General features: G+C 44.9%; 1 protein-coding gene across 1 annotated transcript in view; it reads left to right on the forward strand.

Annotated features, from left to right (window-relative positions):
* The first annotated feature begins 313 nt into the window (after positions 1–313).
* The window catches only part of INSC (INSC spindle orientation adaptor protein), a 122,071-nt gene continuing 104,145 nt past the window's right edge, over positions 314–18,239 (forward strand). The window contains exon 1 of the mRNA XM_045825579.1: positions 314–409. Within this exon, the coding sequence (XP_045681535.1) occupies positions 314–409 (96 nt within the window). The remainder of the gene's footprint in view (positions 410–18,239) is intronic.

Consider the following 18,239-nt stretch of genomic DNA (forward strand, 5'->3'; position numbering starts at 1 on the left):
GCCCAAGCCTAGACTCTGTGAGCCAGCCAGGGCTGGCGCCGGGGATGGAATTTCCATTAAGAATTAAGCAGGACAGCACTGGGAAGCCAGGCAGGCCAAGGGGAGGGAGGGGGTCGAGGGGGATGATGCTCCAACTCTGATCTCCCTTGCGTGGCCTCAGTTCTGGACTGCCTCAGAGAATGCCTCTGCCATCTTCGCCTTGAGTTTCAGGCCTTGTCGGGGCCATGGCCCAGAAGGATGGGCAAGCAGAGAGAAGTTGCCCCCATGGGCCTCAGTAGGGAAACTTGGAGTTGCTGCAGCCAAGACTGGAGCCATGAGGCGGCCTCCGGAGAATGGAGAGGCAGCCAGCGGGGGTCTAGGCGGCGGGGGCCTATGGGGCCGACAGGAGCCAAGGAGGCTGGGCTGTGCAGTACGTATCTGGGCAAGTGGACGTGTGGGGGTGTGTGCACGCATGTGTTCGCAAGTGTGGTGCACACCTTGTGGGGTGCAGGTGGGGGATATTCATACTAAGTGTCCTAAGGGAACATTTAGCAAACCAAATCAGTTTCTCTCGTGCCCTGAAACCTAGGCATTGAATCTGGTCCTGGAAATAAAAGACCTCTTAGATGTTTTGCTAATATTTATCCTCATTCCATTTCTAGCACACTAAAAATATTTTTGCTTTCTAGGTACTTTTACATTCCTGATCTCATCTCATACTTTCAACAACACATGAGCTATTATGATCGCCAATGTAAATGTGGGAAAACTGAGCTTCAGAAAGGATAAGTGACTTGTTCAAGGATACACAGCTAGAAAGTAGTAAAGGCAGGAGGCAAAGTCAGGTCTCTTTAAGGACAAGGTCCAGACAACTTTTTTTTACACTACCTGACCTACTAGAAATGTACTCAGAGAAAACATTCTGCCAACTCCAGTGTAACTCCATGTGGGCGGCTGGGGGCCAAACTCTGCCCCCAGGCTCTGAGACAGCTTTCGTTGAAATAGGAACAGAAGCTACACTCAGGGGACTGGGGGATAGAGTCAGGCTGTCCCTGGATGGATGGAGGCTAGAGTTGACAGCTGGCCTGTCTGGGGGAAATGACTTGGACACCCACAGAGACTGGGTTCCCCAGAGAGCCAAGGCTGTTGAGTTAATGTCAGGAGCTGCAGTGTGTCCAGGGCCAGAGAGCAATTGATGTTTTTAGCCATGGCCTAACACAGGAAGCAGGGATATTAGCATCAAGGAGGAGAAGGCTGAGATGGGACCTTGGAGCAGTCATTGTTTGTGGAGATGGAGCTGGCCTCCCTCTCCCTGAACACCTGGTGCAGGCACGTTGACATAGTTTGCACACGAGGGATTTAGGTTAGACGCCAAGTAGAACTTCCTGCCAATGAGAGGATTCACATTTGGGGAAAAGGCCCACGGGGGGCTAGGGGCTGTCTTTCCTTGGTGATCCTTAAAAGTGAGGAGAGGCCCTCCAGCGTCCCCCCTCCATTCTTGGCAGGATGGAAGGAGTTGGATGGAATGACCTTGACGCTTCCCTCCAGTTCAAGAATGCAACATTCCTGAGCTTTTGGGTAGGAATCAGCCTTTTCTCTAGCATTAGCCATGGGACACAAAGAAACCCAGAGTGGAAGTTTGATGTGCCACAAGTTAGAAGGCGTCTCTGCCATTTTTGGCAGGTTCGTAATCTAGAGGTCCATGATCTTATGAGGGGCTTCGGTTCCAAAGGGAAGCACCTGCGGTGAATAAACCAAGTCGCATTCCAGGCATTTGGGGGCTGCTCAAAGTCTGGCGGCTCCCTCCCCCGAGCGTGTGAACCGCACCCAAACCCCTCCTTATTTTGTTACAGCTCCAAGGGAACAGATCGCGGCGCATTCCCTTCCCCTCCCCAGATGCTGGCATGAAGGGTGCATGTGGGCCACCCCCGCCTGACCGGCTCTGAGGCTCTCGGGTGCTCGCCCGCGGTGACTCCCGCCCAACCCGGGGTGAGCCAGGTCTCTAATTAGACTTGACTGCGTCCCCATTCCAGCGCTCCCCACAGAACGCGACGTTTCCACTGCCGGGGGCACCAAAATAGCCTCTCAGCGGGGCTGAGACTCCAGGCAGCGGAGGCTGACGCTGGACGGGACAGAAGCTTGGCTGGGAGCGCGCTGTTGTTGAAGGTCCTGCCACGGGCCGGCGCGGGGGCAGAGTGGGGTGGGGGCGCGGGGCACCGGGAGGCCCCTCGGGCTGGGCCGGGCCAGCGCAGCCACTTGCTCGCGGCCTCTGGAGCCCCAGCTGCGCCCTGCCACCGCTGGCTGCCGAAGGCATCCCCTCTATCCCGCCAGCTTCCTCAGAGTAAGTAGACACGCTGCTGGCTGGATTCAAGGGCCAGTGCTGGACCTGCCAGCCTAGTTGGGGACAGAACATGTTTGTGATTATTTGGATAGTAGGTCTCCGCGTGTCAGTGTGAGTGCCAATGAGTGGGAGTGTGTCTGGGCCGATGTGTTAGTGTGTGGAACTTTCTAGCATGTGCCTCATGGTTGAGTGTGGGTGGGACAGTCGTCGGTGTGTGTGAGGACTTATAGTAGGTGGGTCTGGTGTGTGCCCACAGGTGGCATGTGTGTGTGTCTGTGGCCCAGGCAGCCCTGTGAGGACCACATCTGCTCCCCTGGAAGTGCATTCACATGTGTGTTAGGAAGGCTCCTGGTGGGATGAGTGAGCACATGGGCAGGTGGATAGATGTGTGTGAGCAAGCCATGATGGCAGAAGCTTTGGAGTAAGGTGTGTTATCTGAATTCAGACTTTCTAGGGTGACCTGACTTGTCCCCACCTGGGGTGCCTTCTCTGCGGGTTATGCAGCTTTGGTTTCTCAGGACTAAGATGGGCAATATCTCAGAGCCTTCACCCAACATAGAGTGACCCCGGCTGGCCGGCCAGAGTGGGGAGACAGCTTGGGGGGACCCCACTGCCACACCAGAAGAGACAGGAGGAAATTGAGAGGGGCAAGCAGACCACAGCTATGCCAGCCCACAAACACTACAGAGCACCCACACCCACACACTCACATCTGCCCATGTGTACACACTCCTGCTCCCGCACACCATTCTCACTCACGTGCTTCCAGAATGTGGAACTGCGGGCGATGACACATATGCTGTGGGTACCTACATATGTGTAAAATATGCTTATGTGGGAACACACAGCCTGGTTTGACCCACTCGCAGCCTCCAGGCCCCCTGTTCAGTTCCCCCTCAGCCTACATATGGCACCTCGGACAATGAGTCCAAGAAACTGGCCTCAGTAGGGAATATCTGAAGTCAGGGGCTTTGGCTGGGGGTCAGGGCAGATGGTGACACAGTGCCACTGGAGTGTCCCGTTGGATCTGGAACTGAAACTGAGGCTGCCCATGGAGCCTGTGGCCTCAGGCTCTGGGCCTTAGAAGCTGCTTTGGCCCCCTTATGAGTGAAAAGTCCAGTCTTGCAGGACTGAGGTGGAGCTCACGCCTGTAATTTGCTCCAGGCTCTGGTTTGTACTCTGGGTTTCCCTGCAGTAGAAAAGCATGGTCCTCCTGTGTGTGGACTGGGGTCTGAGCAGTCATGTAAGTGGTGAGTTGAGCTGGGCTGATTCCGTCTCTTCTTCAGCTTTAATCAACACTATTTTGAGTCTCCCATCTACAGGTGAGGCTGGAAGAGCTGGCCTTTGCTTTGATCCTCTACCCTCTCCCTCTCTTTCCTTGACAGAATCTTGTTCTCCCTGACCTTCTTCCCCTGGGGACTATTGGGGATACACTAAACAGTGCCTACAAGAGGAGGTGCCCTCAAACATCAGCTGCTTCTCGTTATTGTTATTATTGCTTCTAGACCTCTCCCATCCTGGTCATTCTCCTCTGGACAGGCTTAGTGAGGTGCCCAGACTAACTGTGCTCCTTCAGTTGGGACCTTAGGAAGATGACATTGGCTTTCTCTTCCTAGTGTTTATGGTTTGGTTGGAGAAGTGCCTGAGCTCTCATTCCATCGACTCCTCTAATGCAGGCGAGCAGATGGGCTTCAGCTACTTCCTGAGGGGGTGCTGGAATCTACCTTCACCTGGCCTGGTCCCCAGGCTGACCCTTGGTGATGGTTAAATGCCGGCAGGCTGTGGTCAGCCTGGCAGCATTCTTGCAGAGAAAAGGTGGGGAGGGGTGGGAGGAGGAATTCTCTAGCCTTCCCCTTTGTGGGGGTCCCCAACAACTTCAGAACACCAGAAAGTCTCTGGAAGACTGGAGGAATCATGGTGACTCAGTCTCAGGCTGCTTCCCCATTCTTTGTCAGTCAAATAATATATCTGCCAATGAGAATTGCAGACCAACAACAAGGAATCATAAAGCATCATGGGCAGCCCCACTAGATTAACATAGTTTCAGTTTAAGGAAGAGAAATCAGACAACAGAATAATGGTAATAATTACAACCACCATTAGTTGAATCTAATATGTGCTTTATTTCATTACTTTCACAACAACTGTGTTAGGTCAGTAGTGTCCTCCACCCCCATGCTATCCTCCTTTTTTATGACAATGAAATTAAGGCTTAGAAAGTTCAAGGGATTTCTATAGGTTTGTGCGACTCCTAGGTTGTTCACATAATTTGTATGTTTCCCTTCTTACTCTGGCTGTTAGGAAGCTCTTAGTCTATCATATCGCTCCATTCTAGTAACTATGTTAATTGGAACCCTGACTTTGACTTCTAATTTTTGCTTAAACAACTTTATAGTATATACATCTTTAACTATAAACTCCCACATTCTTTGTAGAGAAAGATTATAATAGAATAAGTGAATGAGAAACCAGCAATTGAGCATCCTCTTGGTCTCTGAGGATGAGAACCATATTGCATAGACTTTTTGGGAACATCTCCAATTTCAAATACTTAATCTGGTTTTCAAAGCATATGTCTCAGTTTTGGCTTCTGTATCTTTGGGCTCTGATTTGAAACTATGTCTTGGAGCTTTTCTTCCTTCAGCTCTGGGAGATAATGCCCATCTCTGTGCTGGCTCAGACAATGGGGATTGTTGAGAATGAATTGGGCCATTGATAAATGGCTCCTGCTCTGAGTGCTTCAGCTGCCAGCTCTTCTCTGTCTCAAAAGCATGAGTGTTTGGGTGCCTGAAGGAGTTTGACCCCTGCCTTAAGCCTGGCCCTGTCCCCATGGCCACCCCTTCCTATGTGACCTTGCTTAGGCCCTGGGCTCTGCTGGGAGGTCTGTGTCTCTTGGACCTCAGCTCTGCTGCCCCCCGGGCCACATGGTGTCTGATCAGGGATGGCCCATTTGGACAAGGAGTGTGGGCTTTGAAATGTGGAGGGACACTTGAGGGGGTTATTCTGCCCCCTCCCCTGGATCCGTGAGGTCATAGGCTAGTGTTCACTCCTTCCTTCTTCCTCATGAGTGTGTCTCAAGTCTGCTAAGTGACTAGGGAGTCATTTATCACATCTCACTTGCAAGAGTTGTGGGTTACCAGGGGCATCTGAATGCAATTCAGGGCTCTAACCACACTGCAAAGTTCATGAAGCTTCTAACTAATTTACTATAAGACTGATTATTTTACCCTGCCCAAGGCTATCAATGTTTGCAAAGGGGAGCAGTGGAGGGCAATGCTTAGCACGAAATAATGCTTAGAAGGACTCTGATGGTGGGCTTAGGTATTGTGCTGGGATTCTGCTTCTCAGTATGCAGTAGGTCATTCCACACTGGTGGCTGTTGCCCATGTTCAACATTAATCTTTCCAAAAGCATTTGGTTACAAAGTGGGAAGAGGACTCATTGGTCTGAGGTTCTGGGTGATGTGCTGGTGGGTTGTGGGGGAAGGCACAAAAAGAGGGATGAGGTGTTTGTTCCTTCCCAGGTAAATGTCACCTCAAAAAGGTAAGACTAAGACTTGATTGCATCTCTGCTGAGGATTCTGGTTGTTCCCTCGACTTTAATTATAATCAGGTGGAAGCAGGTTTAAGCTCCAGTAAGAGCATATTGAGTGGGACCATCAGAACTTCTGTAGGGGGAGGCTCACTCATGGTTACTCACACTTGCTTAGTTATCTACTAAGGCCAACCGTTTTGTTCGGTTATTTGCACATTTTGTTTTATGAAACCTCAGGACCAGCCCTGTGAGACAGATGCTACTTTTAAAAAATCGGGAAACTGAAGCACGTGGGGTTAAGAGATTTGCTCGGGGTAGACCCAGCATGGATTCCACCCCAGGTCAGAATGTCCACTGCTCATTCCCCGCCATTCAGAGGCCTTGAAAGCAGGAGAATCCACCCCTTTAGGCCACCTGGAGAAGGTCTAAGGGCCTGGCTTCTCTGCCCAGGTCTCTGCCCGGGACCTGAATGTCATCAGCACCATTGGCCTTTCCATCCTAAGGCAGAGACTGCTGCTCTGTGGGAAGCAGGGGTGGGATGGGAAGCCCTCCTGGACTGGTGGGGATCCCTCCACCCACTGGGTGGGCAGCACTGGGCTTCTGAGGCTTCACTTCTCTCCTGGAGCAGTCTCTGTCCTGGGAATGGAGCCTTCGCCCAGACTCTGTGATCCAGCCAGCAGACGTCCCCTCCCCCAGCTCCAGGGTCCCCTCAGTGCCAAGCCCTGGGGCAGTCCTGGATTCTCAGAAGACATCTCTGGGCAGGCCAGACCCCATTTGGTGTGATGCAGCATCTGTGAGCGTCAGCAGTTTGGCTGGATAATTGTGTATAGTGTTCACTTTCTGTTGGGGAAATGGAGGTTTTGTCTTACAACCCAAATATCCTGGGTTTGGAAACCATGTGAAATGAAGCCTGTGGTCTGGGAGTGTGGGCTGCATTGTGGGCCTGTGTGTGGTGCTGGTTTCAAAGACACTGTTGAGGGACAGAATGATTGACTCAGGCCTCTCATGTCCTCTGATGGAGGGTCAGGGCCTACACCTGACAATGTGCAGACACAAGAGCATGGACTTTGCAGTCAGATGGACATCACTTAGAGACTCGGTTTCCTTGTCTGTAAAATGGGGTTTCTTACAATCTGATCACGATGCTAGAACCAGCAAGTTTATTCAAAGCGTAGAGTCTGACACAGACTACGTGAACCACAAGTGGCATATCCTTCTTTCTTGTCCCACCCACTCACCTTCTGGGAAAATACACTTGGCTGATTGGCAAGAGATCTGGTTCCAGCTGTAGGTCAGCTCTGGGTACACTGATATGTTATCCTCTCCAGACCTCACTTTCCTTGTGTGTAAAATAGGGGAAGAATGAATTTCTCTCAGTGTCCTGTGTTTTTTGAGAATAACGAGAGAGACTGAAGTCAGGGCCTCTCTAGGAAGATATGGAAGGTTCAGCCACTATTATTCATGCCGCAAAGGTTAATTGAGATCCTGTGATGTGCCAGGACCTGCGCAAAGCACTGGGTATGCAGGTGAGTGGGAATCTGTCCTCAAGCAGTGATCAGACCATGTGACAAGGCAGGCTTGTAAATTGCGTGCGGCGGGCCTGTCCGTGGGACATGATCACGGCAGGCAGGGGAGGTGTGCATGTGTTAGAAGAGACTGTGTCGTCTCCTATTGGGGTAATCAGAGAGGCCTTCCCAGAGGTGAAAACTCTTGGTCTGGATCTTGAAATCTAATAGGAAGTTGCCAGGAAGGTAAGAGAAGGTCATTCTAGGCCAAGAGACCAGCACATGCTAAGGAACGGAAGTGTTGCCTAGTATGGTGAACTGGGGGACTTTTAGCAGTTACCATGATGGGAGCATGCCATGTGTGTGGCCGCCAGTGAGGAGAGATGAGATAGGAGATGTCACAAAGGGCTCTCAGTGGATGCCAGGCTTTGAAGGCTGTGCTGAGGTGTTTGGATTTTTCTCATGACGCCTATGAGTGGCCACTAGGGTATTGTGAGCAGAGGAGGGTTATGGTTGGATATGAGCTCCATCATTCATTCAGCAAACATAAAAACAAACCATTTTTATGTTTCTTTTAATTTGAACATTATATCGAATTACTGAAAATTTGCAAGACTGGTCAAAGAAATTCCTCTTTAATCACTTATAGAATGCTCCATTTACTTTATGGCTTTCACTGCCTTTCTCTCTAATAGTATAAACACATTATCTTTATTATTTATGTATATTTTAATTATCTAGATAATTTATATTTTATTGTTCATTTATTATTATATTTACTGTTTTATTTATATGTGTATATAAATTGATATAAAATACTCATATATCTGAATAATTGAAGAGTAAATTAGACAGGTGATGCTTGAAAAGCATACATCCTTACCACAGTACACATCTGTCCCAGTAATATCTTCACAACTCTCCCCTCGCCCCTGCCCCGTTCAGGGCCCAACCCACAGATTGCATTTGGTTGTCATGTTTCTTTGGTCTCCTTTAATCCAGAGCAATTCCTCTGCTTTAGCTTTTATGTCTTTTGTTTTTGAATAGTACAGGACAATTATGTGGAATACCCCTCAATTTGGGTTTATGTGATGGTTCTACATGATTAGATTCAAGCTATGCATTTTGGGCAGGAGTACCACTGAAGTGAGGTTATCATATCAGCAGGCACAGGGTGCGGGTTTCATCCAGAAGCTGGTGATAGAAGCCTTCAATCCTTGCTTAAGGTGATGTTCACCAGTTTCTCTACTGTGAAATTACTATTTTCCTCTTTGTATTTAATATTTAATTTGTGGAGGGATACTTTGAGATTATGGAAACATTCTGTTCCTCATCAAACTCATACTCACTAATTTTATCATCATTGGTACTTTTGGATCCATAGTTTCTTTTTTATTGATTATCGGTAGTTTGCATTCTACTGTAAGAAAGTGCTCTCCCTTCTCTTTCTCTCTCTCTCTCTCTCTCTCTCTCCCTCTCCCTCTCCCTCCCTTCCTTCCTTCCTTCCCTTCCTTCCTTCCCTTCCTTCCTTCCTTCCTTCCTTCCTTCCTTCCTTCCTTCCTTCCTTCCTTCCTTCCTTCCTTCCTTCCTTCCCCCCCCTCTGTCCTCCTTTCTCCTTTTTCCCCTTTCTTCTTATGAACTCATGTATTATTAATTTATTTATTCAGTGCATTATAATCAATTAATATATTTTATTTTGATATTCAAACCATCCCCGATTGGATAGCGGGAGGCTCTGCAAACTGGCCCTTGTTTCTTTCGCCTTGATCCCATGGTTCTCTGAGCCCTTGCTTACGATCAGCTGTAGCAGGATGTTCCAGGATCATTTTATTCTTTCCTTGCTCCAGCCCTGGAATTAGCCATATGTCCAAGGAGCCCTGGATCTTTTTAGTGGTGAATGGTATTTAGAAACAAAGCTCTGGGGCTATATTTGTTTCATTGCTTCTATGCCCTCTTAGCAAATGGAACTGGACATATATGTATATGTCCATATATATTTCTATAATAAAAGTACAACACAATATTATATGTTTTTAGAAAGTAAAACCCTCAAGTGACTGAGTTAGAGAGTAATAGGGTAGGGGTACTTTAGATTGGGTGGTCAGGAAGAGCCTCTTTGAGGAGGCAACATTTAGAAAGACCTACAGTATAGAATGGATGGATTGGAAGGAGGAAGAGCCTAGCCTGGAGATTGTTTTAATTATCCAGGAGATAATTATAAGGACCTGAATTAAGACAAGATGAAAAGCAGGTAGAACCAGGTGACTAATTGGATGGAGGGAGTAGGGAGCCTGTGGAATCGAAGGGACTCCCAGACTGACGTTTCAAAGGCCTCTCAAACTCAGCGTGTCCAAATGGAATGTCTGCATTCCTCCTCAGCACTATCCTATTTATGTGCGGTCCTCTGCAGATATTTCATTTCTCACTGAGTGGCTCCTTCATTTATGCAGCTGCACAAGTCAGAGAGAGATGGCAACCATCCTCAGCACCTCTCTCCCTCAAAAACCCATATTCAATTTATCACAAAGTCTGGATGGTGTTCTTTTTTATTTTTCAATTAATCAATATTATTTTATATGTTTTAGGTGTATAGCACAGTGGTTGGGTATTTATATAATTTATGAAGTGATTCCACCCATAAGTCTAGTACTCATTGATGTTCTTCTGGGTCTTCTCAAATACATCAGTCCTCCATCTCATCAGTGTCACTCTAGTCAAGGCACCATTTGCATCTTTCTGGGGTACCACAAGAGCCTCCTAACTGGTCCACCTATATTTTGTTCTCCTCTCCACAGCCAGACTGCATTGCAAGACACAACTTGATCATATAATTTTTCTCCTTAAAAATGCTTCAGCTGTTTCCTATTTATCTTAGGATAAATATCAACTCTTTAGTAAGTCCTGCAAATGTGTCTGATTCCTATGTCCTCCTGCCCAGGTCTCCCCTTGCTCTCTCTTCTTTCACACTGATCTTATCTCAGTCCCTTGGGCTTGCAGTGCCCACCCCCCCACCCCCCGCCACAAGCTTTTGCATTTGCTGTTCCTCTGCCCACCACACTCTTCCTTTATGTGTCTGCCTACTGAATTCCTACCTATCTCTCAGGTCACAGCTCAGTTGTCACTTCCATGACCTCCATAATTAGGTCAAATCCTATTTTATAAGGCTTTAAACACCACATATGTCCTTCAAGGCTTTACATTTGTTTACAGTTATTATGTGATAATTAATGCTTATTTTTCCTATTTGATAACGAACTCCATGAAGTCTGAGGCACTATCTGGTTTTGCTCATTACTTTGTCTTAGCTGGTACCACATTACTGACACATGCCACAGATATTTGTTGGATGAGTGAATGAAAGAATGATTGAAGTTCTATCTGCTGAGCAACCAGACAGATGGTGGTACCATTCAGTAGAATAAAAATTCTAAGGGAGTGCTAGATTTGGGTAGGAAGAGAATTCATTTTAGGATATGTCGCATTTGAGGTGCCTGTCGGTCACATGTCTGACCCTCAAAGTGCTTGCCATCTTCTGGGAAGACAAATTAGATTGTCATTCAGGAGCTTTGGGGGAACTGGTGATAGGTGACATCTAATTTGTGGACAATTCTAAGGAGTTCCCTTGGAGGAGGAGATAGTTAAGTCACATGGCATCCCTAAGCTGTGGCTTCTTCGACTATGTCCCTGCCTGATTTGTAGAGGACACAGGAGATCTGAGGGGCCTTCAGTGGTTTTGAATTAGCTCCTTCGCTGCTTATATGAAGGATCTTTACAAACCTTTATGAAGGCTCCTTGGAGCTTGAGAGTTACTTGCATAATTCACACCAGTCAGGAGTTGCCAACTTCCTTCCCATCTCTACTCTACCTGACCCTACCTTTATTACCGACATAGGCCTGAAAGTGAATTCAGAGAGGTCTTACTAAGCCCAGTGAGCCTCCTTGCAAAAATGCCTTTAGCAGTAGGATGGAAATCCTATTCAATCACTCTGGCTCACTCACTCTTGGCACTTCTCATTCACTCATTCAATTACCTATTTGCCTTCACTCAGTCTCTTACCAATCTACCAATTCAGCAGCCACCTCTTCATCCACAGACAGGAATCTATGTTGGACTTACAGCAGGACTCAAGGCCAAGTCACCCTCACACCGCTCTCTCTCATCCCTCTTTCATATGGTCCTCCTAGCCCAGAACCCAGGTGAGGAGACTACTGAGGTGGAGAGATGTCACTGTGCTATTTGGGTGTGATTGTAGGGAGCCAACAGGAAGAGAGGGAGACTGGAAGCTGCCACACTGATTGCTCTTCTGATCTTTGACTTATGCTTTTCTAGCCTTCTAGTCCCTCTTTTAGTGGTGATGAGAGCTTAGGAATTAGGCTCCTTGATCAGATAGATAAAAGGTGGTAGCTGGGCTCTGCAGAGGGGCTTGGGACTCAGGCAAAGAGAAACACAGCTCCCTATGAGCCCTGCCATGGAAAAAAAGATGCTTTTGTTTTCTTCATTTTCTACTAGGATTATACTTTTAACCCTATGGAATATGCAGAGAAGTTGTGGGGAGGGTGGGAGAACAGGATTTTAAAATGTGGCATTTAGAAACCAGGCAGTAGATGAATCCTGGTCTCATCCCTCTGGAGGGTTTTTCATTTACAAAAAGCACCCCAGAATGTGTGTTGCCCATCTGCCACGACACTGGACAGCCTGGAACTGAGCAGACATGGGACAATGGCATCCACATCAGATAAGAGCATCTTGGAAAAATGCCCAAAGTTGCTAAGGGTCTAAGTTACAGACTCATTCACTCATTCCCTCCCTCCCTCATTCATTCACCAACAATCTCCTTGGCACCTACTCCATGGTATGCATCGTTCTAGGCATTGGAGATATAGCAGTAAGCAAAACATGTGTTCTTGTAGAATTTGCTCTCTGGTGGGAGAAGACAGACAGTAATCAGGTTGATACACAGTATAGTGCTGAGTGCTATAGAGAAATATAAAGATCCCTGGCTGGTGTGGCTCAGTGGACTGAGTGCTGGCCTGTAAACCAAAGGGTCACTGGTTTGATTCCCAGTCAGGGCTTGTGCCTGGGTTCTGGGCCAGGTCTCCAGTATGGGGCGCTCAAGAGGCAACCACACATGGATGTTTCCCTCTCTTTCCCCCTTCCTTTCCCTCTCTAAAAACAAATAAATAAAACCTTTTAAAAAAGAGAAATATAAAGAATGGTAAGGGAGTGCTAAAGGTTGCAAGGGGGTTTTACATTTATCCAGGGTCAGGAGGTTCTCTCTGATATGCAGATATTAAAAGAGAGAAGAGGAGGAAGTGAAAGGGACATCTGTGTGGATATTCGGGGAAGAACAATCACGTAGAAGAAGAAAGGCAAAAGTCACAGGGAAGGTTGGAGGAAGACTCTGAGTGTCAATATGACTGGAGTAAAATCAGAGTCAATGCAAAGATGGGGGCCAGGTCATGAGGGCTCTTGTAGGTTGTTTGGAGAACTTTGGTTTTTAATTTGAATAATATGGGTGCACTTCAGAAGGTTTTGCTTAATGTAGCTTTTTTGCTTAAGCATTTGCATCACTATTAGTGCTTTGAAATAAATTTTAAAAACATACAAGTTATAAAAACAGAGGGAAAGAGCAACTTACCAAACCTAACCTAACAAAGACCCCTGAAGTTTTCCCTAAGACTATGTAGATTTCAGTTCTTCCATTCCTGTAAGTTGATCCAGGCATCTGGAAGAAAATAACTAAAACTGTCTAGTTATATGCATCTTTGTATGCATTTATTACTTGATGTAATACAACTTATTTTCATAAAAAATGCACTGGCTGCTTTGAAGATAATAGATTATTGAGGGGAAGGGAAGAAAGGTAAGTTGGGAGCCTGTTACAGTGACATAGGTGAGAGGTGGTGGTGGCTGGGACCAAAGCTCATGTATTCATTCATTCATTTATCCATTCATTTCACTTTTTAGTCTACCCATGTCTGTGCAACACTGCCCATGTATGACACCCTGCAACACCACTAAATATTCATTCCTTCTGTCCTTCAGTGATCTTTCCAGCTGTCTTCATTGGTTTTGAACAAGCAAGTCTTTACCTGCTACATGTAGAGCATTATGCCAGATGCTGGTTGATATGGGCATATTCTTCTGGGACTTTGGCCTTAGCAGGGGAGATAAGATGCACCCATAGGAGACCACCAGTCAGTTAGAAAACCAAGCAGGCCCTGGAAAGCACAAGGTGAATGGTGTCAACACTTCAGTATTCTAGGTGCTTGATGGTCTGGGGATCAGAGTAAGCTTCCAGGAGGAGGTCACATGTAAGATGAATCTTGGTGGGTGGGGACAGCAAGTGAGTCCTGAAGAATGGCAGGGGACTTGCCTTGAAGCTTGAATAGAAGGGACATGTTGACGACTACAGAATGGAATTAGCCAGAAGGGGTGGGGAGGGCTGGAAACAGGGTCTTAGCACCAGGCTAAGGAGTTCAGACCTGAGTTCAGAGAGACTGGGGAGACATAATAGGTTTTCTTTTTCTTTTTCTTTTTCTTTTTACTTTTATTTTGCAGGAGTGTCATAGTAATTTATTTGCTTTGTCTTTTCACTTACATTTAAGTTATTTTGTTGCATATTTATGATTCTTACTTATTTTATGTTTGAATTTATTTTTACCATCTTATTTTGTGTTTTCTTTTTATCATACTTTTTTGTGTTTTTTTTTCTTTTTTTTTACTGGATTGTTTACATTTTTTAAAAATTTTATTTTAATCATTGTTCAAATAGAGTTTTCTCCTTTTTACTCCCCGTCCAGCCCCCCCCCAACCCTCCCCACTTCCCTCCCATTACCACCCTCCCCCTAGTTTTTGACCATGTGTCCTTTAAGTTTGTTCCCGTGAACCTTTCCCAATGTCTCCTGAAATTCCCTCTACTCTCCCCTGTGATCACTGTCAGCCTGTCCTCTATTTCAGTGTCTTTGGTTATATTTTGCTTGTTTCTTTGTTTTGTTGTTTAGGTTCCTGTTAAAGGTGAGATCATATGGTATTCAACTTTCACTGCCTGGCTTGTTTCGCTTAGCATAATGTTTTACAGCTCCATCCACGCTGTTGCAAAGGGTAGGAGCTCCTTCTTTCTTTCTGCTGCATAGAATTCCATTGTGTAAATGTACCATAGTTTTTTGATCCATTCATTTACTGATGGGCATCTTGGTTGCTTCCAGCATCTAGCTATTGTAAAGTGTGCTGCTATGAACATTGGGATGCACAGGTTCTTTTGGATTGGTGTTTTAGTGTTCTTAGGATAGAGTTCCAGCAGTGGAATTGCAGGGTCAAAAGGCAGATCCATTTTTAGTTTTCTGAGGAAGTTCCATACTGCTTTCCATAGTGGTTGTACCAGTCTGCAGTCCCACCAACAGTGCACTAGGGACCCCTTTTCTCCACAACCTCTCCAACACTTGTTGTTTGTTGCTTTGTTTATGATGGCCATTCTGACTGGTGTGAAGTGGTATCTCATTGCGGTTTTAATTTGCATCTCTCTGATAGCTAGCGATATTGAACATCGTTTCATGTGTCTTTGGATTTTCTGTATGTCCTCCTTGGAGAAGTGTCTGTTCAAGTCCTTTGCCCACTTTTTAATTGGATTCCTTGTCTTCTTAGAGTGCATTCGTGTAAGTTCTTTATATATTTTGGAGATTAAACCCTTGTCTGAGATATCATTGGCAAATATGTGTTCCCATACAGTTGGTTCTCTTTTAATTTTGATACTGTTTTCTTTGGCTTTGCAGAAGCTTTTAACTTTGATGAGGTCCCATTTGTTTATTCTTTTCTTTATGTCCCTTGCTCTAGGGGATAAGTCAGTAAATAAATTTCTTCGTGAAATATCTGAGATTTTCCTACCTACGTTCTCCTCTAGGACTTTAATAGTGTCACGTTTTGTATTTAAGTCTTTTATCCACCTTGAATTTATTTTTGTATATGGTGTAAGTTGGTGTTCAAGTTTCAATTTTTTGCACGTGGCTGTCCAGTTGTCCCAACACCATTTGTTGAAGAGGCTATTTTTACTCCATTTTATGTTGCTTCCTCCTTTGTCAAATATTAATTGACCATAGAGATTTGGGTTTATTTCTGGGCTCTCTGTTCTGTTCCATTGGTCTATGCACCTGTTTTTATGCGAGTACCAGGCTGTTTTGATTACAGTGGCCTTGTAGTATAGTTTAGTGTCAGGTATTGTGATCCCTCCTACTTTACTCTTCTTTCTCAAGATTGCAGCAGCTATTTGGGGTCGTTTATGATTCCATATAAATTTTTGAAGTGTTTGTTCTATGTCTGTGAAATATGCCACTGGTAATTTAATAGGAATTGCATTGAATGTGTAAATTGCTTTGGGTAGAATGGACATTTTGATGATATTAATTCTTCCAATCCATGAACACGGTATATGTTTCCATTTGTTTGTGTCTTCCTTGATTTCTTTCCTGAGTGTTATATAGTTTTCTGAATACAGGTCTTTTACCTCTTTGGTTAGGTTTATTCCTAGATATTTTATTTTTTCTTTTTGCTATTTCAAATGGGATTTTTTTTCTTTGATCTCTGCTTCTGCTGTTTCATTGTTGGTGTACAGAAATGCCTTTGATTTCTGGATATTGATTTTGTATCCCGCTGTTTTGCCGAATTCATTTATTAGGTCAAGCAGTTTTTTGGTGGAGTCCATAGGATTTTCTATGTATACTATCATGTCATCTGCAAACAGTGACAGTTTTGTTTCCTCCTTTCTGATTTGGATGCCTTTTATTTCTTTTTCTTGTCTGATTGCTGTGGCTAAAACTTCCAGTACTATATTGAATAGAAGTGGTGAAAGTGGACAGCCTTGTCTTGTTCCTGATCTTAGTGGAAAAGATTTTAATTTTTGCCCATTGGGTATGATTTTGGCTGTAGATCTCTCATATATGGCCTTTATTATGTTGAGGAATGCTCCCTCTATTCCCACTTTGCCGAGTGTTTTTATCATGAATGGGTGCTGTACCTTATCAAATGCTTTTTCTGCATCAATTGATATGATCATGTGGTTTTTGTCTTTGCTTTTGTTTATGTAATGTATTACATTTACTGATTTGCGAATATTGAACCATCCTTGCATCCCTGGAATGAATCCCACTTGGTCATGGTGTATGATCTTTTTAATGTATTGTTGGATGCGGTTTGCCAGTATTTTGTTGAGGATTTTAGGATCAATGTTCATCAGTGATATTGGCCTGAAGTTTTCTTTCTTTGTTGTGTCTTTATCTGGTTTTGGAATTAGGATGATGTTGGCCTCATAAAAAGAGTTTGGGAGACTCCCATCTTTTTGGATTTTTTGGAATAGTCTGTGAAGGATAGGGGTTAGCTCTTCCTTAAATGCTTTGTAGAATTCTCCTGTGAAACCATCTGGTCCAGGGCTTTTGTGTGTAGGGAGTTTTTTGATCACTGCTTCAATTTCTTTTGTTGTTATTGGTCTGTTCAGGCTTTCTGCTTCTTTTTCATTGAGTTTTGGAAGATTATATTTTTTTCTAGAAATCTGACCATTTCACCTAGGTTTTCAAATTTTTTGGCATACAGTTCTTTGTAGTAATTTCTTACAATCCTTTGTATTTCTCTGGTATCTGTTGTAATCTCTCCTCTTTCATTTCTGATTGTGTTTATTTGGGTCTTCTCTCTTTTTTTCTTGATGAGTCTGCTTAAAGGCTTGTCAATTTTGTTTATCTTTTCAAAAAACCAGCTCTTGGATTCATTGATCCGTAGAATTGTGCTTTTAGTCTCTATGTCATTTAATTCTGCTCTGATCTTGGTTATTTCCTTCCTTCTGCTTGCTCTGGGCTGTCTTTGTTGTTGTTCCTTGAGTTCTTGTAGACGTAGGGTTAGGTTGTTTGTTTGGAATGTTTCTAACTTTTTTAGGTGGGCCTGTATCGCTATGAACTTCCCTCTCAGGACTGCCTTGGCTGTGTCCCATAAGTTTTGGGTTGTTGTGAGTTTGTTTTCATTTGTTTCCAGAAACCTTTTGATTTCTTCCCTAATATCATTCTTGACCCATTCATTGTTTAATAGCATGCTATTTAATCTCCACGATTTTGAGTGTTTTGGGGTTTTTTCCTTGGGGTTGGTTTCTAGCTTCAGTCCCTTGTGGTCTGAGAAAATGCTTGGTATGATTTCAATTTTCTTGAAATTCTTGAGGCTTGTTTTGTGTCCTATCATGTGGTCTATCTTTGAAAATGTTCCGTGTACATTTGAAAAGAATGTATATTTAGCTTCTTTTGGATGGAGGGTTCTGTATATATGAGTAAAGTCCATTTCATCAAGGGTATTGTTCAATGCCACAATATCTTTGTTGATATTTTGTTTGGAAGATCTGTCTATTTTTGATAGTGGGGTGTTAAAATCTCCCACTATAATTGTGTTGCTGTCCATATCTTTCTTGAAGTCCTCTAAGACTTTCTTTATGTATTTGGGTGCTCCTATGTTGGGTGCATATATATTTACAATATTTAGGGAGACATAATAGGTTTTCAAGATGTTATAATGAGAGCTGTGCTTTAAGCTGCTGAAACTAGTATTAGCATGAGAAAGGACAGGCTGGGAGCTGGGAGGCTGGTGAGAAAGCAGTTGCCTTTGTAAGTTCTCTTGGTCAACAGAGGCTCTAAGGTTGAGGGGAATGTTGGGGTGGCCCCCAGATGCATAGTAGGCAGGGCTGCAATGATGTGGGGGGCTCTAATAGCTAATCGTGCAGCAGGTGATATGCATGGCTGTCCCTGGGACAAAACCAGAGAGATCCTGTAACTTGAAGCTGTCTTTGAGCAGAGAACACACAGCAGCTGGGTTCTGGGCAGGGCAGAAAGGAGTTGGAGCTGGCCTCTGGTCA

The sequence above is a fragment of the Phyllostomus hastatus genome, unplaced genomic scaffold, assembly GCF_019186645.2.
Source record: "Phyllostomus hastatus isolate PE091 unplaced genomic scaffold, TTU_PhHast_1.1 phas_scaffold_585, whole genome shotgun sequence".
In the NCBI taxonomy this organism is placed as follows: Eukaryota; Metazoa; Chordata; class Mammalia; order Chiroptera; family Phyllostomidae; genus Phyllostomus; species Phyllostomus hastatus.